At 45.2% G+C, this 25,086-nt stretch overlaps 1 protein-coding gene across 1 annotated transcript; it reads right to left on the reverse strand.

The window, feature by feature from the left end:
- Positions 1-608: 608 nt before the first annotated feature.
- chfr (checkpoint with forkhead and ring finger domains, E3 ubiquitin protein ligase) lies at positions 609-23,112 on the reverse strand. Its single transcript, XM_063018077.1, has 18 exons — positions 22,857-23,112; positions 20,656-20,813; positions 18,868-18,967; positions 16,112-16,221; positions 15,589-15,648; positions 14,873-15,043; positions 14,691-14,771; positions 13,670-13,787; positions 13,067-13,221; positions 7,146-7,308; positions 6,879-7,015; positions 6,388-6,504; positions 6,147-6,230; positions 5,417-5,487; positions 4,944-5,031; positions 3,286-3,393; positions 2,946-3,018; positions 609-1,722 (listed from the first exon to the last, which is right to left on the reverse strand). Exons 2-18 carry the CDS (start codon positions 20,801-20,803, stop codon positions 1,680-1,682), a joined length of 1,827 nt encoding a protein of 608 aa, XP_062874147.1. The 5' UTR covers positions 20,804-20,813; positions 22,857-23,112; the 3' UTR covers positions 609-1,679.
- Positions 23,113-25,086: the final 1,974 nt, after the last annotated feature.

The following is a 25,086-nucleotide window of genomic DNA, read 5'->3' on the forward strand; positions in this document are numbered from 1 at the left end:
ATTTTCTGAATCTAAACGATATGCTTATTATTATTAATATTGATAATAATCTAAATGTTAATCTTATATTCATCAAAACAAAGCGCTAATATTAATAATCTAGTTTCTAATCTACGAGTGGGTGCGTAAGGCCTCTACAGATTAATACTGATAGAATCTGATTACAGGTTTATCAAGTGCAACGTGATTATTTTCAGCAGAAGAAAATAAAAAGTCTGAAAATTATTTACACCAGTCGAACGGCTTCAATAAACCACAGTGAGGAGGAAAGTCGGGAAGAAAACGACTGCTCTGCAGTGATTGTACTCCAGTGGAAACGCAGCAGCCTCACAATATTACACGAGATCAAAACAAACAGTAAAAAACAAACATTTCCCCCTTCAGTCCAAATAATAGAAGATTTAGTCGTATCTAATTCCCTAATTGTATCTCCTGTAGTGCTGCAGACCTTTCTGACACGCGTGGGATCAGGATCACGTATGGAGAGTCGCGCACTGCTCTCTATTATTCACCGTCTCTTGTGGTGCAGTACCTCGACCAGCCAGCAGAGGCTGCAGCCTCAGAAGTGCAGCAGCGATGAGGAATCCCTTCAGCCTCCCTCCCTCCCACCCTCAGACACAGCCGATCCTTTCTGTGTAGGAGATGTCAGCAGCGTAGGGCTGGTGTGTTTTTACCATCGCTCTGATCGGTTCATAACATTAATAAATGGAGCAAGACGTGCTGCAAAGCATGGACATTCAGCTCATTAGCGCAACGTATATAATGTATATAATAAGACCTAGGCCAACCAACACAAGCACAACGCTGCTATACGCTGAATAAATTATTCACGCCTCCAGCGACTAGAAAAATTCTAACAATTAAAAGCACCAGTAAGAATGTAAAGTTGATATGATGGTCAGTATAATCGTCCTCACAAAAGGCTACGGAGTTCCAAAATGAATCATAACATCAGGCGCCAACTCGGACCCAGAATCAGTTCCAATAAAACGCTGCTAGTGGCTATTCTACGTTATCTGTAATATACAGACGGAGCTCCGACTGTTTCATGCAGTTTGGGCACCCTCCACTGACCGAGGAGAGCCAGACTAGCACCCACACCCTCTGAGAGCGTATTAGTGTAAGACATTACTAAAAGACTAATGTAGATGACGCATTTTACAGGGACGTGTGTGGCTTCCTAGTAAGAGTGCAGGTGCTAGACCGGCCTGCCTGCTGTCCAGACCCGTCCCCTCTTAAATAACCTGCAGAGAGCAATATTGTCCCTTGTCCCAACTTTTTTGGAATTGGGTTTGCATTATGAAACAATGGAGTCAGAATGGAAGCATCGATAATGTGCCACTAATCACATCACACAGGTATCACAATAAGTAAACGATAAATTGGCACAGACCCTCAGGCACCAGACAGAAGTGAGTCTAAACCGAGACTGAAATCACGACACACGAGGTCCGATTTAACCTGAACAACCTGAAGAAAAACTAGAGAAGAACAAAGTGCAGAATCAGATTTGTGCATTTACACCGTGACAAAGAAACGAAGCTTTTAATAAACACCTGATTGATTTTGCATATGAGAAATATCGAGATTGATTATGAATAGATAAAAAGGTGTCCACCACCCTCCAGAGAACCACCCTCCACAGATCCACCAACTGCACCACCCTCCACAGCACCGTCTCAGTTCTTAAAGCGCGTCTGCTCACAGATGTGGTTAAATTTCCTGCAGAAAAAAGGAAAAAAGATGTAAAATTAAATATTAAAGTAATTAAATAGTTACTTTTGTATTTATAAGCTAAGAAAATTCAGTCCATATTTTAAACACACACACACACGAACACTTTTGGGATGAACTGGAATACTGACTGTATGCCAGGCCTGCATTTATGTTAAAATGGCGGTGTGACTGAATGGATGTAAATTCTTACAGTAACACTCCAAAGATTTGTAGAAAACCTTGAAAATTCTATATCCTATATTAATGCTGTCCAACAAGGCTGTTGTACTCATACTTTTGGCTATATAGTGTACATATATTTATGCTTATATATAATAGATTATATTATATTAATAATACATTCAGTATTATTTACACTCTATAACGCCACCATTACAATTACACCAGCAACTAGCAATCTGTCTCCCTCTGCTGGCTGAATCTTGAATTACATCAAATTAAAAACCATCGCAGAAAACGATCAATAACAGTCCAGTTATTAATAAATAAAGGGTAAATAATCGTGTTTTTTTCAGAGTAACCCTTTAAATGTCTCTTATTTGATCTGTGGAAACAAATCACGTTCTCATTTCATTTGACGTGGGGCGTTACAGGAGAATCTGCTTCACTGTTAGTGCAGTTTCACAGGACTGGCATGAGGGGGCGCTCTCTCCCTGTGTGCACCATGCGACACGTGGTGTTCAGTACGTGCTTCTAGTCGCGCTAATTGCTCATTTCCATCCAACAAAAGATTATAAAAGATTATTGAAGATTATATCAAACTACACACACTAGTGAGGATTCGAGCAACTTTTCCCTGAGACTGAATGATTATTGAAATTATTAATACATTTATTTTCTCCATTCATATGTTTACAGTATTATTATTATTATCATCATAATTGTTAGTGGCAATTTTGTATCTCCAGTTATCCTGACTGCAGGTCTTTGGACTGTGGGAGGAAACCCACAGAAACACAGAAAGAACATGCAAACTCCACACAAAGGATCCAGATCACTACATCTGGGAATCAAACCCAGGACCTTCTTGCTCTGAGGAGACTACCCACCAAGCCACCCTTATTATTACTATTATTATTATTACAAATATCCTTTCAATTATTAATTATTGTTATTCTATAATTATTATTTTATTAGTATTATTATTATTGTTATTATTATTATTACTGTGTTAGGATTATTATTAGAGGAGATGTAAGGACTCTTACATGGCGTGATGAGCTTTGATTTGTGTTCTGCAGTTTCGTCCCCAGTAACAATCCGGTCTTGATGTTACAGCAGCTGAGACACAGGGAGAGATGAACACACACACACACACACACACACACACACACACACACACACACACACACACACACACACACACACGATTAATACAGATATAAAGATTATAAATGAAAATCAAAATAAGATGGATTTAACTCCCACCACCCATTCAGAACCTCAAGAAGCAAAGATAATAAAATAAAAGTAGGAGGGCGAAGTAGGAGTGTGTATTTTTGAAAGAGATAAGTGTGTGTGTGTGTGTGTGTGTGTGTGTGTGTGTACCTGTTAGTTCTGCAGCAGGAATCTTCTCTCTGTAGATGTAAGCAAGTTCCTTAAAGAACCGAAGTCCACAGCAGTAACACAGGAATGAGTTTCCACTGATCCGGTAATCTGATACACAAACATCCATACATTTGATCTAATATCATCAATAATCAACATCAATCATTGCCATAGTCATTATCACTTATCAATAATCATCAGTCATCAATAAATTATCAAATCATCGTCATCAATTATCAACAATCCATAATCATTGTCATCATCATCAATAATCGTCATCATCATTAGTAGAGATGGACCGATCGGGGTTTTTGGCACCGATTCCGATCTCCTTTCAGGGACATCGGCCGATAGCCTCACAGTGAAGATAAACCGGAGCAGCGCGCGCGTGTGTGTGTGTGTGTGTGTGTGTGTGTGTGTGTGTGTGTGTGTGTGTGTGTGTGTGTGTGTGTGTGTGTTTGTGCCTTTAGAAGAGACGCTTTGTTCACAGTATCGCTATAAGTGATTCATTGATTCACGAGTCGATTCATTTTTCGCGAAGCGTAAGTTTCTCTTCTCAGTTATCTCTCCGTGTTTACTGTTATTAATGAAATGTCGTGATTTTAAATAAACACCAACTACTACAGAACATTCTGTGTGACTCTCTTACATTAAAAAGCTTCATTAAACTGTTATTACCACAGATCTATAACCGAGTCAGACTCGTTCCATCTAAGGAGCTAAAAGTTCAGCAGATGATCCTGAACTAACGAATTTGGTAATGAATAAACTTTTGCCTCTGATTGGCTCTGTAACGTTTTCTGTTCTCATCTACATCACAAGTAAGAACCACTTACGATTTACCAAAGTGAACCAGGAGTTTATATAACGTGCTGATAGAATCCACTCAGATGTGACCGGGTTGAATTATCTTTTTAAAGTAAATATTACAATCAGCAAAATTACATGGTATGTATGATGCACAACGTTAATGATGTTATTTTAGGTCATGAAGAGCTTTCACTGTGGTTTCTGTACGATGGTTGATGAATGGTGATGTGATGGTTGGTGCTTCGTAGCTCAAAGTCTGGATCGATCCACTGAGCTGTTAACTTAACGTGATCTTTATATATCACACCATCGGATCGGCTACTTTTAGGAAATATCGCCGATCGCCGATAGCATATTTTGATAAAAAATCGGCCGATACCGATTCGTAGCCGATCGATCGTCCCATCTCTAATCATTAGTAATCAGTCATCATCATCCGGTCACAGTTGAAGATGGGGTCAGAATTTGGCAGGTAAAATCTACAACTTCTACCCACCAGGTGCCAGCAGATGAGCGTGGTGCTGCTGACGGGACAGTGTGGTGAATGTTCTCTTGGCACACACTAGTGCCCCTGATACCAGTCGGGCATGGTGTGAACGACACAAACTGTTCTGAGAACTGTTACTGAACATGTGCTTCCTTTTATATCCACAATGGAGAATCTAATAATGGTGACTCCCATCGATGATGCACCATGTGACACACACACATCACCGTACTGTGGCCTCCCCAGTCACCAGATCTCAATCCAGGTGCAGCGTGATGCCGTCATGCCATCAACGTTTCTAACACTGTGTGTGTGTGTGAGTGTGTGTGTGTGTGTGCACATTAGTGTGTGTAGTGTGTACCTGAGAGCTGGTAGACTCCCTCCTGTGTGGCCAGTAGAGCTTCCTGCAGCATCTCCCTCCAGGTCTTTCCTTTAGAGCGCAAATAATTCTGACCAACAAAAGAGATCAACGATCATAAGTGTTCTGGCCACGCCCGGTTCTAACAGCTGTATAAAATTTCAATAAATGATATGCTTTTAACTTTGCTCCTCCAGCAAGACACTGTACTGTACTGTCACAATTTAGATATACTCAATTTCCCTGTACATTCTGGCGACCACTTGTACAGCACAGTTTCTGGAGGACCACGCTACTGCCTCTGTACTCCTCCACCTTCTCCTCAACCACAAGCAAACACGGCCAGCTGCGCATGTTGAGCACCCGGTCAGGCCTTCGGCACCAATACTGAACTGCAGCGCTCATATCGGGTATTTTATCCATACATGTTTTGTCTTGAAGAAACGTGTGTGTATGTGTGTGTTTATTTTGTTTACCTGCAGGATTTCAGACTCGTAATGATTGCTATTAAGGACGCCGTCCAGACACTTCTCACCCAGATTCAGATCTGCTCAAACACACACAGATAAACCAAATAATAATAGCATCAAAAATAATATCAATAATCATTACAATAATATTAATAAGTCACAACAATTATAATATAAATAGAACAAGGACAATAATAATATAAATATAATACAAATTACAATAATACTAATAATTAGACAAAAATAATAAGCAATATATAATAAAATTAATAAAAATTAAATGAATAATAAATATAATGACTATACAATAATTACTACAATAATAATTATAAGAATAAATAAAAATAAATATTATTAAATTAGAAAATTATAATAATAGTATTGTCAAAAAGAATAAATAACAATAATAATAATAAAATAATGTTATTAATAAAACAATTATTACTATAACATATATCACATTAAAACAAAATAAAATATAATAAATAACAATAAATAATATTTTAATGCAATAATAATAATAATAATTTATTATAATTGTTTCCTTTTTGGCTGCTGCCATATTTAGGGAGCACCAGATTTGGCACAGTTTTTCTGCCTGATGCCCTTCCTGACCCAACCCTGATAATATCAATGGTACATATAACAATAATAATAATAATAATATAAATACTAAAACACTGTTATGTGAGTCATAAACACAGTAGCCATCATCACTACATCCAATCAAGCTCACCGTTAAAACATGCCAAGCATCCTTGACATCCAGTCCGCTGGCAGCCCCAGTACAGGTGGCAGAACGGCCTCTGACACACCAAACCTGAGGAGAAAGGGTTCATCAGGATGCAACACACACACACACACACACACACACACACACACACACACACACACACACACACACACACACAGAATCAAGTTTACAGTCAGTGCAGTAGCATCATTAAACATTTATGACAGGTGTGCGCTCCACTCACAGTGCTGGGGGGAGGGGTTTGTGCCCACGTGCTCCGCCCTGCGATCAGGCATTGGCTGCAGACAGCAGGTACAGATCAGATGATTACCGTGCGGGGGGCACCGGAACTCCTCCGGGACTGCACAGAGAGGGGGATGATGCATTACAGATACTTAAACTGATCCACGGGGGTTAGGGGCCTTGCTCAAGGGCCCAACAATTAGACTTCTAATTTGCAGCCCTGGACCCTATGTTCAGACTGATATGCTAAAAGGACAAAAGTATTGGGACACCCCTAATAATGACTGAATTTATGTGTTTCAGTTACTGAAATCGCTAATATAATATGCTTCCAACTTTGCAGCAACAGTTTAGGGAAGGCCCTTTCCAGTTCCAAGCTCATGGTCAGGTGTCCAAATAATCTTGGCCGTATAGTGTATTCATGCTGATGAATCTGAAGGCTTGTGGACGGTCAGACACGTGTGTGTGTGTGTGTGTGTGTGTGTGTGTTACCTGCGCTGCTGTCTGATGATGTAGATGGACCGTCTGCAGACGCTGGCCCCGCCTCCTGGGTGGAGCTACAGATCCAGGGGGCGTGGCTAAACTCCTTTCTGTAACCCGGACACTGCCTGCAGGTCAGGTAAGGCTGGCTGCACACGCACACACACACACCACGGTCAAAATGAGGACAGGATGGAAGCCTCCTCAACATGGGCGTGATGGAACATGAGGGACGAGCGCTTTAGTTTGGCTGAAGGGGGTTGATGAAGCATGTCTGACCTGAGGTCGGAGGTGTCGCTGTCGTTATCAGAAAGTTCCAGCAGATAATCGGAGCTTCCCTCTTCATCAGAGAAATATCTGTCCACTTTGGGCTGCACCATGTCCTGAGTGATCTTATTCTGAGCGTCCATACTGCGCAGGTCCTCTTTACTGCGACACTTCTCTATAACACACACACACACACACACACACACACACACACACACACACACACACACACACACAACACAAACACACATTATAAGCATACACAAAGATAGATAGATACTTTATTTATCCAGAAGGAAAATATTGGCCTCCAAAGATACAGCACAGATCAGTATTCAGAAGGTCTTTGGTTCAAGCCCCACCACCACAGTTGCCACAGTTGGACCCCTGAGCAGGGCCCTTATTCTTCGATTGCTCAAACTGCATTTGTAACTGTGTGTGTGTACCTGGGTGTTGGAGCAGGTGTGTGTGTGTGTGTGTGTGTGTGTACCTGGGTGTTGGAGCAGGTGTGTGTGTGTGTGTGTACCTGGGTGTTGGAGCAGGTGTGTGTGTGTGTGTGTGTGTGTACCTGGGTGTTGGAGCAGGTGTGTGTGTGTGTGTGTGTACCTGGGTGTTGGAGCAGGTGTGTGTGTGTGTGTGTACCTGGGTGTTGGAGCAGGTGTGTGTGTGTGTGTGTGTGTACCTGGGTGTTGGAGCAGGTGTGTGTGTGTGTGTGTACCTGGGTGTTGGAGCAGGTGTGTGTGTGTGTGTACCTGGGTGTTGGAGCAGGTGTGTGTGTGTGTGTGTGTGTACCTGGGTGTTGGAGCAGGTGTGTGTGTGTGTGTGTGTGTGTGTGTGTACCTGGGTGTTGGAGCAGGTGTGTGTGTGTGTGTGTGTACCTGGGTGTTGGAGCAGGTGTGTGTGTGTGTGTACCTGGGTGTTGGAGCAGGTGTGTGTGTGTGTACCTGGGTGTTGGAGCAGGTGTGTGTGTGTGTGTGTGTACCTGGGTGTTGGAGCAGGTGTGTGTGTGTGTGTGTACCTGGGTGTTGGAGCAGGTGTGTGTGTGTGTGTGTGTGTACCTGGGTGTTGGAGCAGGTGTGTGTGTGTGTGTGTGTGTGTGTGTGTGTGTGTACCTGGGTGTTGGAGCAGGTGTGTGTGTGTGTGTGTGTACCTGGGTGTTGGAGCAGGTGTGTGTGTGTGTACCTGGGTGTTGGAGCAGGTGTGTGTGTGTGTGTGTGTACCTGGGTGTTGGAGCAGGTGTGTGTGTGTGTGTGTGTGTGTGTGTGTGTGTGTGTGTGTGTGTGTGTACCTGGGTGTTGGAGCAGGTGTGTGTGTGTACCTGGGTGTTGGAGCAGGTGTGTGTGTGTGTGTGTGTGTGTGTACCTGGGTGTTGGAGCAGGTGTGTGTGTACCTGGGTGTTGGAGCAGGTGTGTGTGTGTGTGTGTGTGTGTGTACCTGGGTGTTGGAGCAGGTGTGTGTGTACCTGGGTGTTGGAGCAGGTGTGTGTGTGTGTGTGTGTGTGTACCTGGGTGTTGGAGCAGGTGTGTGTGTGTGTGTGTGTGTGTGTGTACCTGGGTGTTGGAGCAGGTGTGTGTGTGTGTGTGTGTGTGTGTGTGTGTGTACCTGGGTGTTGGAGCAGGTGTGTGTGTGTGTGTGTGTGTGTGTGTGTACCTGGGTGTTGGAGCAGGTGTGTGTGTACCTGGGTGTTGGAGCAGGTGTGTGTGTGTGTGTGTGTGTGTGTGTACCTGGGTGTTGGAGCAGGTGTGTGTGTGTGTGTGTGTGTGTGTACCTGGGTGTTGGAGCAGGTGTGTGTGTACCTGGGTGTTGGAGCAGGTGTGTGTGTACCTGGGTGTTGGAGCAGGTGTGTGTGTACCTGGGTGTTGGAGCAGGTGTGTGTGTACCTGGGTGTTGGAGCAGGTGTGTGTGTACCTGGGTATTGGAGCAGGTGTGTGTGTACCTGGGTGTTGGAGCAGGTGTGTGTGTGTACCTGGGTGTTGGAGCAGGTGTGTGTGTACCTGGGTGTTGGAGCAGGTGTGTGTGTACCTGGGTGTTGGAGCAGGTGTGTGTGTACCTGGGTGTTGGAGCAGGTGTGTGTGTGTGTACCTGGGTGTTGGAGCAGGTGTGTGTGTACCTGGGTGTTGGAGCAGGTGTGTGTGTACCTGGGTGTTGGAGCAGGTGTGTGTGTACCTGGGTGTTGGAGCAGGTGTGTGTGTGTGTGTGTGTGTACCTGGGTGTTGGAGCAGGTTGGGTGTTGGAGCAGGTGTGTGTGTGTACCTGGGTGTTGGAGCAGGTGTGTGTGTGTACCTGGGTGTTGGAGCAGGTGTGTGTGTACCTGGGTGTTGGAGCAGGTGTGTGTGTGTACCTAAGTGTTGGAGCAGGTGTGTGTGTACCTGGGTGTTGGAGCAGGTGTGTGTGTACCTGGGTGTTGGAGCAGGTGTGTGTGTGTACCTGGGTGTTGGAGCAGGTGTGTGTGTACCTGGGTGTTGGAGCAGGTGTGTGTGTGTACCTGGGTGTTGGAGCAGGTGTGTGTGTACCTGGGTGTTGGAGCAGGTGTGTGTGTGTACCTGGGTGTTGGAGCAGGTGTGTGTGTACCTGGGTGTTGGAGCAGGTGTGTGTGTACCTGGGTGTTGGAGCAGGTGTGTGTGTACCTGGGTGTTGGAGCAGGTGTGTGTGTACCTGGGTGTTGGAGCAGGTGTGTGTGTACCTGGGTGTTGGAGCAGGTGTGTGTGTACCTGGGTGTTGGAGCAGGTGTGTGTGTACCTGGGTGTTGGAGCAGGTGTGTGTGTACCTGGGTGTTGGAGCAGGTGTGTGTGTACCTGGGTGTTGGAGCAGGTGTGTGTGTGTACCTGGGTGTTGGAGCAGGTGTGTGTGTACCTGGGTGTTGGAGCAGGTGTGTGTGTACCTGGGTGTTGGAGCAGGTGTGTGTGTGTACCTAAGTGTTGGAGCAGGTGTGTGTGTACCTGGGTGTTGGAGCAGGTGTGTGTGTACCTGGGTGTTGGAGCAGGTGTGTGTGTGTACCTGGGTGTTGGAGCAGGTGTGTGTGTACCTGGGTGTTGGAGCAGGTGTGTGTGTGTACCTGGGTGTTGGAGCAGGTGTGTGTGTACCTGGGTGTTGGAGCAGGTGTGTGTGTGTACCTGGGTGTTGGAGCAGGTGTGTGTGTACCTGGGTGTTGGAGCAGGTGTGTGTGTACCTGGGTGTTGGAGCAGGTGTGTGTGTGTACCTAAGTGTTGGAGCAGGTGTGTGTGTACCTGGGTGTTGGAGCAGGTGTGTGTGTACCTGGGTGTTGGAGCAGGTGTGTGTGTGTACCTGGGTGTTGGAGCAGGTGTGTGTGTACCTGGGTGTTGGAGCAGGTGTGTGTGTGTACCTGGGTGTTGGAGCAGGTGTGTGTGTACCTGGGTGTTGGAGCAGGTGTGTGTGTGTACCTGGGTGTTGGAGCAGGTGTGTGTGTACCTGGGTGTTGGAGCAGGTGTGTGTGTACCTGGGTGTTGGAGCAGGTGTGTGTGTACCTGGGTGTTGGAGCAGGTGTGTGTGTACCTGGGTGTTGGAGCAGGTGTGTGTGTACCTGGGTGTTGGAGCAGGTGTGTGTGTACCTGGGTGTTGGAGCAGGTGTGTGTGTACCTGGGTGTTGGAGCAGGTGTGTGTGTACCTGGGTGTTGGAGCAGGTGTGTGTGTGTACCTGGGTGTTGGAGCAGGTGTGTGTGTACCTGGGTGTTGGAGCAGGTGTGTGTGTGTACCTAAGTGTTGGAGCAGGTGTGTGTGTACCTGGGTGTTGGAGCAGGTGTGTGTGTACCTGGGTGTTGGAGCAGGTGTGTGTGTACCTGGGTGTTGGAGCAGGTGTGTGTGTACCTGGGTGTTGGAGCAGGTGTGTGTGTACCTGGGTGTTGGAGCAGGTGTGTGTGTACCTGGGTGTTGGAGCAGGTGTGTGTGTGTACCTGGGTGTTGGAGCAGGTGTGTGTGTACCTGGGTGTTGGAGCAGGTGTGTGTGTGTACCTGGGTGTTGGAGCAGGTGTGTGTGTACCTGGGTGTTGGAGCAGGTGTGTGTGTACCTGGGTGTTGGAGCAGGTGTGTGTGTGTACCTAAGTGTTGGAGCAGGTGTGTGTGTACCTGGGTGTTGGAGCAGGTGTGTGTGTACCTGGGTGTTGGAGCAGGTGTGTGTGTGTACCTGGGTGTTGGAGCAGGTGTGTGTGTACCTGGGTGTTGGAGCAGGTGTGTGTGTACCTGGGTGTTGGAGCAGGTGTGTGTGTACCTGGGTGTTGGAGCAGGTGTGTGTGTGTACCTGGGTGTTGGAGCAGGTGTGTGTGTACCTGGGTGTTGGAGCAGGTGTGTGTGTACCTGGGTGTTGGAGCAGGTGTGTGTGTACCTGGGTGTTGGAGCAGGTGTGTGTGTGTGTACCTGGGTGTTGGAGCAGGTGTGTGTGTACCTGGGTGTTGGAGCAGGTGTGTGTGTGTACCTGGGTGTTGGAGCAGGTGTGTGTGTACCTGGGTGTTGGAGCAGGTGTGTGTGTACCTGGGTGTTGGAGCAGGTGTGTGTGTACCTGGGTGTTGGAGCAGGTGTGTGTGTACCTGGGTGTTGGAGCAGGTGTGTGTGTACCTGGGTGTTGGAGCAGGTGTGTGTGTACCTGGGTGTTGGAGCAGGTGTGTGTGTGTACCTGGGTGTTGGAGCAGGTGTGTGTGTACCTGGGTGTTGGAGCAGGTGTGTGTGTACCTGGGTGTTGGAGCAGGTGTGTGTGTACCTGGGTGTTGGAGCAGGTGTGTGTGTACCTGGGTGTTGGAGCAGGTGTGTGTGTACCTGGGTGTTGGAGCAGGTGTGTGTGTACCTGGGTGTTGGAGCAGGTGTGTGTGTGTACCTGGGTGTTGGAGCAGGTGTGTGTGTACCTGGGTGTTGGAGCAGGTGTGTGTGTACCTGGGTGTTGGAGCAGGTGTGTGTGTACCTGGGTGTTGGAGCAGGTGTGTGTGTACCTGGGTGTTGGAGCAGGTGTGTGTGTACCTGGGTGTTGGAGCAGGTGTGTGTGTGTACCTGGGTGTTGGAGCAGGTGTGTGTGTACCTGGGTGTTGGAGCAGGTGTGTGTGTGTACCTGGGTGTTGGAGCAGGTGTGTGTGTACCTGGGTGTTGGAGCAGGTGTGTGTGTACCTGGGTGTTGGAGCAGGTGTGTGTGTACCTGGGTGTTGGAGCAGGTGTGTGTGTACCTGGGTGTTGGAGCAGGTGTGTGTGTGTACCTGGGTGTTGGAGCAGGTGTGTGTGTACCTGGGTGTTGGAGCAGGTGTGTGTGTGTACCTGGGTGTTGGAGCAGGTGTGTGTGTACCTGGGTGTTGGAGCAGGTGTGTGTGTACCTGGGTGTTGGAGCAGGTGTGTGTGTACCTGGGTGTTGGAGCAGGTGTGTGTGTACCTGGGTGTTGGAGCAGGTGTGTGTGTGTACCTGGGTGTTGGAGCAGGTGTGTGTGTACCTGGGTGTTGGAGCAGGTGTGTGTGTACCTGGGTGTTGGAGCAGGTGTGTGTGTACCTGGGTGTTGGAGCAGGTGTGTGTGTACCTGGGTGTTGGAGCAGGTGTGTGTGTACCTGGGTGTTGGAGCAGGTGTGTGTGTACCTGGGTGTTGGAGCAGGTGTGTGTGTACCTGGGTGTTGGAGCAGGTGTGTGTGTGTACCTGGGTGTTGGAGCAGGTGTGTGTGTACCTGGGTGTTGGAGCAGGTGTGTGTGTGTACCTGGGTGTTGGAGCAGGTGTGTGTGTACCTGGGTGTTGGAGCAGGTGTGTGTGTACCTGGGTGTTGGAGCAGGTGTGTGTGTACCTGGGTGTTGGAGCAGGTGTGTGTGTACCTGGGTGTTGGAGCAGGTGTGTGTGTACCTGGGTGTTGGAGCAGGTGTGTGTGTACCTGGGTGTTGGAGCAGGTGTGTGTGTACCTGGGTGTTGGAGCAGGTGTGTGTGTACCTGGGTGTTGGAGCAGGTGTGTGTGTGTACCTGGGTGTTGGAGCAGGTACGCCTCCACCAGGTTGTTGAGGATGTGGTTTTTTCGGATTCTCTCCACAGGACAGCGACACGTGGGGCACAGAGAGGAGCGCTCCATCCACCCCGAATAACAGGCTGCACAGAACGTGTGCATACAGGGCTGCAGACTGCACACACACACACACACCAACAGGTACACACACAGGTACACACACAGGTACACACACACAGAGGTAATAGTGTTAGTGCTGTGTTTTACCCTGTTACAGTAATACAGTGCACCCCTCCCTCACCACACACACACAGCTCATACTGAAGCAGGGTGGGGATTTAATATGCTTGTATGAACGACCTGAGCAAAAGTATGTGGACACCACTCTAAATGATTACACTTAGCTGCTTTAGCCACACACGTTGCTAACACACTAAATCAATTCTATAAAATAAAAATAGGAATGATTTCTGATGTATCCACACTAAATAATAACACAAAACAAAGCATGATTATGTAAATAACAGAGGGTGAAGAACGTCGTGTCGTGGAGCGCGCACACACACACACACACACACACACACACACACACACCCCAAACTCCAACACTAACAGGACGATACCTGACACAGTCATACAGCAGGTCCTGACAGATGATACAGGTGAGGGATTCCTCCATCCTGTCCGTCTTCACTCCATCTCCTCCTCCGTCCTTCACCGGTGCACGAGCTGCTACGTCATCTAACAAACCGAGGAGATTTATTATTGATTTATTTATCTATTGATTATAATTATAACGTGATGTTTTACACTGTGGTTCCATTCATGACAGGACGGGTCGTTACTGCTCACACCAGATTCATCAGTTCAGGTTTAATATCAAACACACTCATGAACTATTTTACATTTCCAGCATTTTTTTTTCCAAAGCGACTTACAGTACAGTGACAGAATACTGTCTAAGCAATTGAGGGTTAAGGGCCTCGCTCAAGGGCCCAACAGTGGCAACCTGGCACAACCTTCGGATTTCTTAGGCTACAACTGCCCAGTTTTGTATTTCCAGTTAACCTGACTGCACGTCTTTGGACTGTGGGAGGAAACCGGAGCTCCCGGAGGAAACCCACACAGACACGAGGAGAACATACAAAACTCCACACAGAAAGGACCCGCACCGCCCCATCTGGGAATCGAACCCAGGACCTTCTTGCTGTGAGGAGACGGTCATTCTCAATAGGTACGCTATACACCCCCCACAAACAATTACAGAGTTCAGGTGATTCAGCCACACCCACTGCTGACGTGTAAATCAATATGAATTACATCATATTCTACCAACAGTTTAGGGAAGGACCTTTCCTGGTGAAATCCGATTTGATTTGGTTTGACGTTGAGAACCTTCAGTGGTCTAAACAGAGCTCGGATCCTAACCCCATTCACACACATGGGAGTAATTGGAATGCAGACTGCGAGTCAGGACTGACCTTCCCTCCCTCAAACGCACCCGATCGTGTTCGTGTGGACGCCCGGCCAGGTCGGCAGACCTAAGAGCGCTGCGCCACCCCGAGTGCCCGCCACGTGATTTTCCAACGTGGTTCCCTGGTCTGCAAGCGTCTCGTTTATCCTGAGAGAGAGAGGGGTACTCACCGGTCTTCTGTCTCTTCCTGTCTGGTTCCTCACACTCATCCACGTTCCTCTGCACATCCACGGACCTCAGGTCACCGAAACCTGCGAGACGGAACCAGACCGCCAGGCACCATCACCGTGAGTACAGAATAAAAGCGGCACTCTTGACCAGCGGAGATAACACAGACGTGAAGCGGACTGACCTGAAGCGGCGATGTTGTATGAGGTAGAGGGCTGCGATTCTTCGAACCCGGGTCGAGGCTGAACCTGCTGAGGTACGGACGGGAGCGTAACGGGTTCCACCGGAGCCGGATCCACGTCTGTGTCGATTCTCTCCAGGCCGGAACATCTCAGCCCCAGCTCGTCGTCGTTCTCTTAGGCATCGAAACACGTTTTGGGTTCTTTACTACAAACATCTCAACCGATCATATCCAACCGATTTGGATAGCCCTAATTCCCTTGTGCACTCTGGTGACCTCTAGTGGTTGCACAGACACCTACTCTGAGCAAGACGGGCACACGTCTTCTTGAAAACTTGTCAGGCCACGAGCAGGATCTTAACCTCTCAGTCTGCACATACAGACGAGAACAAGCCGGCCTCCGCTGGACAGCAGGGGTCGCTGTTGAGGCAGCAAAGAGCCCGGCCAGGCTGACAGCACAGCCGAGACTCGACCCTGCCACTCCGCTTAGTTTAATTCATACATGATCATGAGCAGTGGAGGAATACAGCGAGGACAGGGGGCTGTGTAGGTGTCGCGCAACCAGCAGAGGTCACCAGAGAGCCAAGGGGTCAACGACTGGTCAACTGTCCTGCTCTCAGCCAATCAGAATCCACCGTACAGGACTGATATTTCAGCTAATCATCATTCCACATTAATACTATACCATTAAAAGTATTCGGACACCTTCGTTTACTCACCGTCGGTCTCCTGTGAGTCGGTGTGTTTGGGATTGATGGACTGATACATGTAGGCGATATCTAGAGGAAAAAATGATCAATTTTATTCACACATGAGGTCAGAAGTTTACATACACTCGTCATGATTATGGCCGGTTTGGAATTTCAATCATTTCAGCAAATAGGTGCTAGACCACCAGTACTGAGATCTGGAGCTGTCAAGTTCCAGTATCAGCTTTATGGTGGTACTATAGAGCCAGTGGAACTGGTGCATTGTGGAAAGTAGACGGTTGACCTCAGAAATCCCCAAATGAGCCCAGATCCCACAAAACCCTGACCTGAACCCCGTCAGAATGATGTGGACGGCTATTAAAAGTGGCCAAGCCATGGGACATATAACCATATAAAGATCTGGCCAGCAGAGGTCGCACTTTCCCCGGTGATTAGTAACCCTTGTTCTGTCCCCCAGAACAGGCCCACAAACAGCTCAGAGAGACCAGTTCTGATCTGGTTTAGGAGGAAGACGTGACGTCCAGTGACTTACTTTGCTCAGGTTCGCTCTTCCTGTAGACGAAGTAGATGACATCACCGTTCTGCAGAAGGTGGCTTTGTCTCTTCACCAGTTTGGACATGTTGATCACGGTACCGTTAGTGCTGGAACACACACAGCGCACAGCTGTTATTATAATGTTATTAGCATGTTATTATGCTTCCTACGCCCATGCGAAGCATCGTGGGACCTGGTGAAGACCTAATGCTGCTCCTAAATTTATGGATCCTCCACCAAAATGAAGCAGCACAACATTTGGGGGCTGAAAATATCCTAATTAGATCATTCAATTGCTCCACATCTCTAAATATTTAGATTATTTAGATTTAATTATTTATTTGGGCAATTGTAGCCTAGTGGTTAAGGTACTGGAGGTAATCAAAAGGTCACTGGTTCAAGCCTCACCACTGCCAGGTTGCTACTGTTAGGCCCTTGAGCAAGGCCCTTAACCCTCAATTGCTCAGACTGTATACTTTCACTACTGTAAGTCTCTTGCGTCTTTTTCTTGCTGGTGCAGTCCAGCAGAGGGCACCAGAGTGCACTTGGGCCGAGGGGTCAATGACAGGAACGACAATTAGTTTAAATTTTATTCTACATTCATATATTAGGTGGCGGAAAGTATTTGGACACCTGATCATGAGCTTGTTGGACGTCCTGTATCAAGGACGAACGCTACGGAGATTAAAATATCGTGCCCTCTATGTGATCTTTTCCGAGAAGCTTCTGACAGTAATTTGAAGTGTGTCTGTGTGTGGGAATTTGTGCCCGTTCAGTCAAAAGATGACAGCGTTTGTATGGCTGGGCACTGATTGATGGGCACGGTCGGTGTTCCGGTTCATCCCGGAGCCGTTGAGTGGGGCTGAGGTCAGGGCTTCTCTTCATGTCTTTATAGAAGCTCGCTCATGCTAAAACTGGGAGGGGCCTTCCCTAAACTGTTGCTGCAAAGTCAGAACCACTATAAATCACTTCCTTCTTATTATTGAGGGGTTCAGGTCTGGGTTTTATGAGGTTTGGGCTCATTTGGGGATTTCTGAGGTCAACCGTCTCCTTTCCGCAATGCACCAAAAAGCATAACAGTAGGTACAGTGTTGTTAGGTTTGATGATTTTCATTACATTCACCTAGAAAGATGTTGATCAATTCGATTTTGGAGCGGGAGCTTTTTTTTTTTTTCGCATGCCAGACTCGAAACCAGTGGCTACGCAAAGCCTTCTTGACCGTGGACGCCAACACTAGAGATCCAGCAGTCATGTGTGGGAATTTGTGCCCGTTCAGTCAAAAGACGGCAGCATTTGTGTGGCTGGGCACTGACTGATGGGCACGGTCGGTGTTCCGGTTCATCCCGGAGCCGTTGAGTGGGGCTGAGCTCAGGGCTCTTGGTTTTTAAACCGAGCTTTTCTTCACGTCTTTATAGAAGCTCGCTCATGCTGGAACAGGGACGGACCTTCCCTAAACCGTTTGAGCAAACTCTAAACCACTATAAATCATTTCCTTTATAGGATCGATTTATTACATCTGTTAGCAACGGTTGTGACTGAAACATACAACATGAATTACAAAAATAGAAGGGGTGTCCCAATACTTCTGTCCATTGAGTGAATCATTATAATAAGTATAAATCTTGCTGTGTGTAGTTTTGGTTCCCTGAACCTCCCAGCCCAAGATTAACGGTCAAACTCTACACACATATTCGAGCAGATCTCATGTGGACGGGCATTCCTCAAGATTTCGGAGTGCGCATGTGGCATTTCTGCACATTTCTGCTCAAACGAGGAGTTTAAATCTAAACTATGGTGAATGGTGCTCGTTAGCACTGAGGAACCTAAACTGTAATATCGGTATCGGTCGGTGGACGACGGCATCGGGCGGGTCCTGCGGGTGACCACGCACACCCCGTTCCCACAGAGCTCTTCATCTCACAATGTGCTTTCGAAGTGCCCCACCGGCCCCCCCCCCCCCCCCATCCATTCACCAGAGAGCGCTAAGCTGCTTTCACCATCAATCGGTCTGGTAATCCCCCCCCCCCCCCCCCCCCCGCCCCCTCCGTCTACCCCTCGAGACCTCACCGCTCATTATTCAAACACACTGGGGAACGCTGAGGGACCCACGGGAAGACGAGGACAGCCATCAGAGAGTCGTAATGTAAAGCAGCACTTTTACACTGTCTTACCTTCTCTTCAGGTCTCTGTGCACGAGATGAATAAACAAAAATATCAGGACACTGCTTCTAATTTAAAAATGTGTACGTTTCATTTACGTTTTCAGCATTTAGCGGACGCTTTTATCCAAAGTGACTTACAGTACTGTGACAGTGTACAGTCTAAGCAATTGAGGGGTTAAGGGCCTCGCTCAAGAGCCCAACAGAACCAGTGACCTTCTACTTTCTAGTCCAGTATCTTAACCACTAGGCTATAACTGTCACAACAGTCACTAACAGGTGTAATAAATCAATCGTATGAAGGAAATGACATGCTTTAGAGCTTGCACCAACAGTTTAGGGAAGGTCCAGCGTCCTGCACAGAGCCCTGAGCTCAGCCCCACTCAACTCAGCTCTGGGATGAACCGGAACATCGACTGATCGATCAGCGCCCAGCCGTACAAATGCTTTTGACCGAGCGGGCACATATTCCCACAGACATACTTTAAAGTCTTAGGAGAAGCTTCTCAGAAGAGCTGTTGTTCACACAGAGGTCACACGGGACATCCGACAAGCTAATGGTCAGGCGTCCGAATACGTTCACGTGAACTCACCTCATGTCCTGGAGCCACACCTGCCCTGACGTCCGATCCTGAGTGATTTTACAGTGATCACCTGATATCAGCTTACTGGCAGGAAACGACAAATCACAGCCTGCACAGAAGAGTACGAATATAAACCAAAAGTATGTGGACACTTCCTTTTTATTACAAAGTCTAAGTCAAGAACAGGAAACAGGCTTCCCCACCTGTTATCAACACTTAAACTCGCTCATTAGATGGAGCGTCTACATACTTTTGGCCCTAGAGTATTCATGACCCTTAACGTTTAATCACGCCTACAAAAAGCTTGGTTTATCATTTGCAAGTCGGACTTTCGGTGCCTGACCTCACTAATGCAGTTCTGACTGAACAGACACAAATCCCCACACACACAGTCTAGAATCTTCTGTTAAGAGTGAAAGCTGTTACACAGTGCTGTGACAAAGTGTTACGACTGCTGAATCTAAACATGACAATGTGAATCCATGTCTTTCTGCCAGGCTGGGTGTGGTGCGACAGATAGGGGGCGCCAGGGTGCACAGAGATTAAGCATAGCCAATGCCCTCTAGCCGAAATTCTGCCTGATTAAAAATCCTGACTGGAGGAAAATTTGGCTAATTAAAATAAATAACGATCCAGACGGGAGCAATTAATCAATTAAAAGAACAAAGTCCAGAAAATGACCGACGCTTTACAATGAAGGAACAGATCAAATACGACACGACTGAATCAGGAATCAGACGCTACCGGGCTTTAAAGCGACTCAGACATGAGGACAAAACCCTACTTAATATTCCACACGCATCAGCTCAATAGACCCTTTTGTCATGGTCAGAGGGGTTCCTATAGATTCGGCACTGGAGGACGGATTCCACGCTGAACAGTCCAGACGCTCCCGAAAAGAGGCGCACATTTCAGAAAGGGGGAAGTACAGGAAACCAGCAGCTTACCAATAACCAGGATATGTAAACATACCGGCGGCTCATAACGTTTTGGGTCGGGGACCTACACGGGGACGCAGTATTCATTTGTTTATTTGGGTTTTTTATGCCATGTTTAACACATCTGTGTCATTTAATGGCAAAATTAGGTGTTATGTTTGTCTGTTTAGGGATGCAGTATAATAAAATATGTGGACGCCTGAACAGAGCTTGCTGGACGTTCAATTCCAAAGCCACAGGCATTAAAGGTTCTAGAGCAGTCTGATGAAAGTTCTGACTGGAAACCAGTAGAGATGCTGAGACCTGATACTGGTGAGACCCTGAAATCTAAAGCAATAGATCTGATACTGAAGGGCGGAGCTGGAGGTTCTCGGTTCCAGTCACTGCTGATATAGATGCTTGTAAGTTCAGGGGGGCGATTACTTATTCACACCAGTGATCAAACACACTTTGATTGATTTAATACAGCAGAGGGGGGCACTGACTTTTTCACACCAATGTATTCATAAGCTTGTCTGATAATACTCACTTTTAGTTGGGAAAATACACAACATAGCCAAAAGTATGTGGACACCTGAGTCCTTTCAGCCATAAAACCTTCACTCATCTGGAAAGACAGACCACAAGATTTTGGAGTATGTCAGTGAGGATTTGTGAGGTCAGAAGTTTTAGATGGGTTGAGGTCAGTGCAGATATCTAGAGTTCCTTCACATCAAACCTCACCTTTATGGACGTCATTTAGTTCCACAAAACTAAAAGCATGTGATTTCATAATCAGTGATTAGCAGGGGTGTCTACATACTTTAGGCATATCTCAGTAGTACACTGAGATCCTGAACCGTGCCGCTCGTGAGCTCACCTTTCCTCCGGCCCACGGTGCACTCTGGGTTCACCAGTAAGAGACTCAGAGCTGATTCAGTGGAGGGTCCCACCCTCACCAGTTTCCCCCAGGGCTGCTGAGATCTTCTCTGATCGTCCATCTCTGTGTGTGTGGATCTGCTGCTCATATCAGGTCATCTACACCAGGAGAACACACATCATAAAGCTTCATATCAACATACGTTTTACCCTCTTCCTGTTCGATCTAGTCATATCCAGTTCCCTGAGAGTAACCTGCAGACCCCCACCCTGCCCGAGAGGAGCCGCTGACTGGCTAACACTTCATGGAAAGGTTCTGGTGTCATTCTTATACAGCTGTAAAAGACAAAACCATGTGATTCCAGTCTGCTATTATTAATTAATTACATCAGTAATCACTCACTCACTGTCTTAATCGCTTCTGCTGGAGCCTATCCCAGCTTTTCAATGGGCGCAAGACACACAGTAACACCCTGGACGCCAGTCCATCGCAGGGCAGGCGCACACACACACACACACACACACGTTCACCTACAGTATAGGGCAATTCAGCTTCTCCAATTAACCTGGCTGCATGTTTTTGGACTGTAGGAGGAAATCGGAGCTCCCGGAGGAGAACATGGGGAGAACATGCAAACTCCACACAGAAAGGATTCGGACCGCCCTGCCTGGGGATCGAACCCAGGACCTTCTTGCTGTGAGGCGACAGTGCTACACACCGAGCCACCAATTACTAAACACAAAAGATTAAACGTTTTTATATAACCCTTATATAACTACATTACATTCTACACCACTAACAAACACACAATTAATCATCATATAAACAACACATTTATAATGAAATTTATTTATTAATGTCTAATATATAGGTGTTTATACTGCTAGTCATTAAAATGCATATGTATTTTTAAATTTATAATAATAACATAATAAACATCTTAGCAATAGTTATAATAATAATAATGATGATGATAATAAGAAAAAATGCAATTTAAAGACAAGATTACAAACATACTGTTAAACACTTTATTTATCTGTAATGTCTCACTTCTACATAATAACGTTTTTATCTTTACTGATTAAAAACTACTTTTAACAAGTAAAACATTACATTGAATACTTTATTATTAATAAACTGGAGCTTAAAAATGTATATACACTCATACACTATTTATATACAGCGGTACCTTGAAACTCAACGTCAGTCGGTTCTGGGAGTGGTGTTGAGTTTTAAAGATGTTGAGTTTCGAGGTATTTTTTCCCATAAGGATGTTTGGAGAACCTGTTAATGCGTCCATGGTCCCGTGGAGCTGCAGATATTTTAGTCTCATGTAAAATAATGAGGTTGTTTTTGACACTTAAACATTAAACAAATTTAGTATAAAAAGCTGATTCTGATTCTCAGCATTTCTCAGAAGCTGGAGCTGTAACACAAGTTTAAAAGTGAAACAGGGAGGAGAATCCAGATAAACACAGATACATGTGGAGCTGTAACCCTGGATCTGCACCTTATTCCACACTGATGCAGATTCGTCAACAAACTGAACACACTGAGTTTAAGGGAACAAATTTCTCAACGAAGGGCGCTGAGCTTCAAAGATTTTGAGTTTAGGGGAGTTACGAGGTACCGCTGCATGAGTTCTTGCATACATTTAAATTATTTTATACATTTAAATTCTCGTATACATTTAAATTCTTTCATAAATCTGAGTTCTTTTATTAATTTTAATTATTTTATACATTTATTTTTTTTCAATAAATGAGTTCTTTTATACATTTTATAATTTCATTATAATTCTTTAATAAATTTTAATTCTTTAAGTTCTTTTATTTTTTGTGTTCCTGTAAATAGAAAGTATTTAAACTTTATACACCTGACTGCTCCCTATATTCATAACAAAACAATTATTTATTATTAATCATTATTAAAGACTTTAAATGATTCTGATTGTTTATTTAATAATTATAAAAGTTATAAACTGTATTTGAATAAAAAGTTAAGGTATAAATATTTGGACATGCTAGTCAGGAAGAGCTCCGTTCAAACTATGTTTACTGTTAGCTGCTAATGCTAGCTCAGCTAGTCCAGTGTTTTTATACCTGTTTACAATAAGCTCGTTTATATATTAAGGATAAACACAATATTAAAGAGTAAAATAAATATAAAAGAGTGAAACACAAGTTTAAAAGCATTATTACCTTAATACAGTGAATCCGGTTTCAGCTCTGAGCTCTTCTTCCTGTTACACACACACCAACGTCAACTCACTTTATATCAATAATTTAACCTTTATTACACTAATCACGACATTTAACATCAACCTGCATTAATATTTAACATCTAATGATTCTAAAAGCGCTGAAAAACAAACTTGATCTAAACCGCTGCGGTAAATATAAAGTGAAATAGTTCGTGTGAAACCAGCAGAGAGAATCAGCTGTGCTGCACTCACAGGGTTGCCAGATTGAACTGCCTGAATATGGAAGGGTTGCCAGATTGTTCTCAATAACAACTTTTTAACCCTGACATTTCTTTCAAATCAGTCCAAATGCAATAATTTATTTATTTATTATTATTAATCTTTATTTATACATCACCTTTCATACATTAAAATGCAGCTAATACACATACAAAGCAAAAACAACACAGCAAAGAAAAAAAAGGTAAATTAAAGCTGACAAAAAAGCAATAGCAGAAAGGCGGATTTATTATAATTCGAATTAAAATAAATATGTATAAAATAAAAGTATAAATAATATCTTTATAATACTGTTTGACTGGTCTTTCCTCACCTAATATAATTTACAATTATATATAATTAGACTTTCGGAACATCTTATCTGTTGCGTATTCTTAATAAATAATATACTGATCTTATTAAAATGGGAAAAAATAAACTAAACTATTCATAAATAAAACCTGCTAGATCAAAAGTTTATTTCTATCAATGTTTGTTAGATGTTAAAGGAGTTAAAGCGTCCAATCTGGCAACTCGGAGCACTAGGGGGGGTGAATAAATGAGTTTTGGGGGGGTCATGCTGTATAATTTCTCACCCTGGGAAAGAAACCTAAACCGTCTAGACATTTTAGTACCAGTCTGTGTCTGAACAGCACCAAACCTCTCAAACCATTAAACACTGACACACTGAACACCAACAGCGATTATTGATTATAAATATAAATATAATAAAATTAATAAACAAGATCAAACCAGTCAAACCATTAAACACTGACACACTGAACACCAACAGCACTTATTAATTATAAATATTAATAAAATAAAATGAAAATGACACACATGAACAGAAGTTGGAGCTCCACAGTAAGGGGTGTGAATACTTTTGCAAAGAAAAGCTTTTTAGTTTAGGTTTCACACACACACACACACACACACACACACAGAGTTTATTAGATACCCTTATCTAGAATCTACATTCATTTGAAACTTTAATAAGCTACACATATCACAGAGATTCACTTTGTAGGTATACAATTACTGACTGTTGCCCATCTGTTGCACTCTACACCTTGTCGCCCCTCTTTGATTTTCATTAATCAGTGGAAGGAGACCCCCGTAGGACCCCAGAGTCGTGGACGATTCTCAGCACTGCACCGACACTAACATGGTAATGACGTGGTACTGTGTGCTGTTCTGTGTATGAGTGAGTGCAGCAGGTGCAGCAGTGTTGTTGGGATTTTAAAATCCTCTTTATTATAAACACACACCCTGTTAAGGATGGTTCTAGGTGGACAGTTTGTCTTCATCTTCATCATGCTCAAGGGCCATGCTGGGGCTTGAACCGGCAACCTTCTGATTCCTGGTCCAGTACCTTAATCACTATCACTGCCCACAGCACACATATTCAGTACTTTAATATTTATTAAAGTCCTGGGTTCGATCCCCAGGCGAGGCGGTCCGGGTCCTTTCTGTGTGGAGTTTGCATGTTTTCCCCATGTCCACGTGGGTTTCCTCCGGGTGCTCCGGTTTCCTCCCACAGTCCAAAAACAGGCAGTCAGGTTAATTAGAGACACTGAATTGCCCTATAGTTGAATGTGTGTGTGTGTGTGTGTCTGCCCTGCGATGGACTGGCGCCTTGCCCAGGGTGTTACTGTGTTACTGCCTTGCGCCCATTGAAAAGCTGGGATAGGCTCCAGCACCCCCCGCGACCCTGATCGGATAAGCGGTTAAGAAAGTGAGGGAGTGAAAAAATACATATATATATATATATATATATATATATATATATATATATATATATATATATACAGTGTATCACAAAAGTGAGTACACCCCTCACATTTCTGCAGATATTTAAGTATATCTTTTCATGGGACAACACTGACAAAATGACACTTTGACACAATGAAAAGTAGTCTGTGTGCAGCTTATATAACAGTGTAAATTTATTCTTCCCTCAAAATAACTCA

Source organism: Trichomycterus rosablanca, chromosome 21 (assembly GCF_030014385.1).
Source record: "Trichomycterus rosablanca isolate fTriRos1 chromosome 21, fTriRos1.hap1, whole genome shotgun sequence".
NCBI classification, from domain to species: domain Eukaryota; kingdom Metazoa; phylum Chordata; class Actinopteri; order Siluriformes; family Trichomycteridae; genus Trichomycterus; species Trichomycterus rosablanca.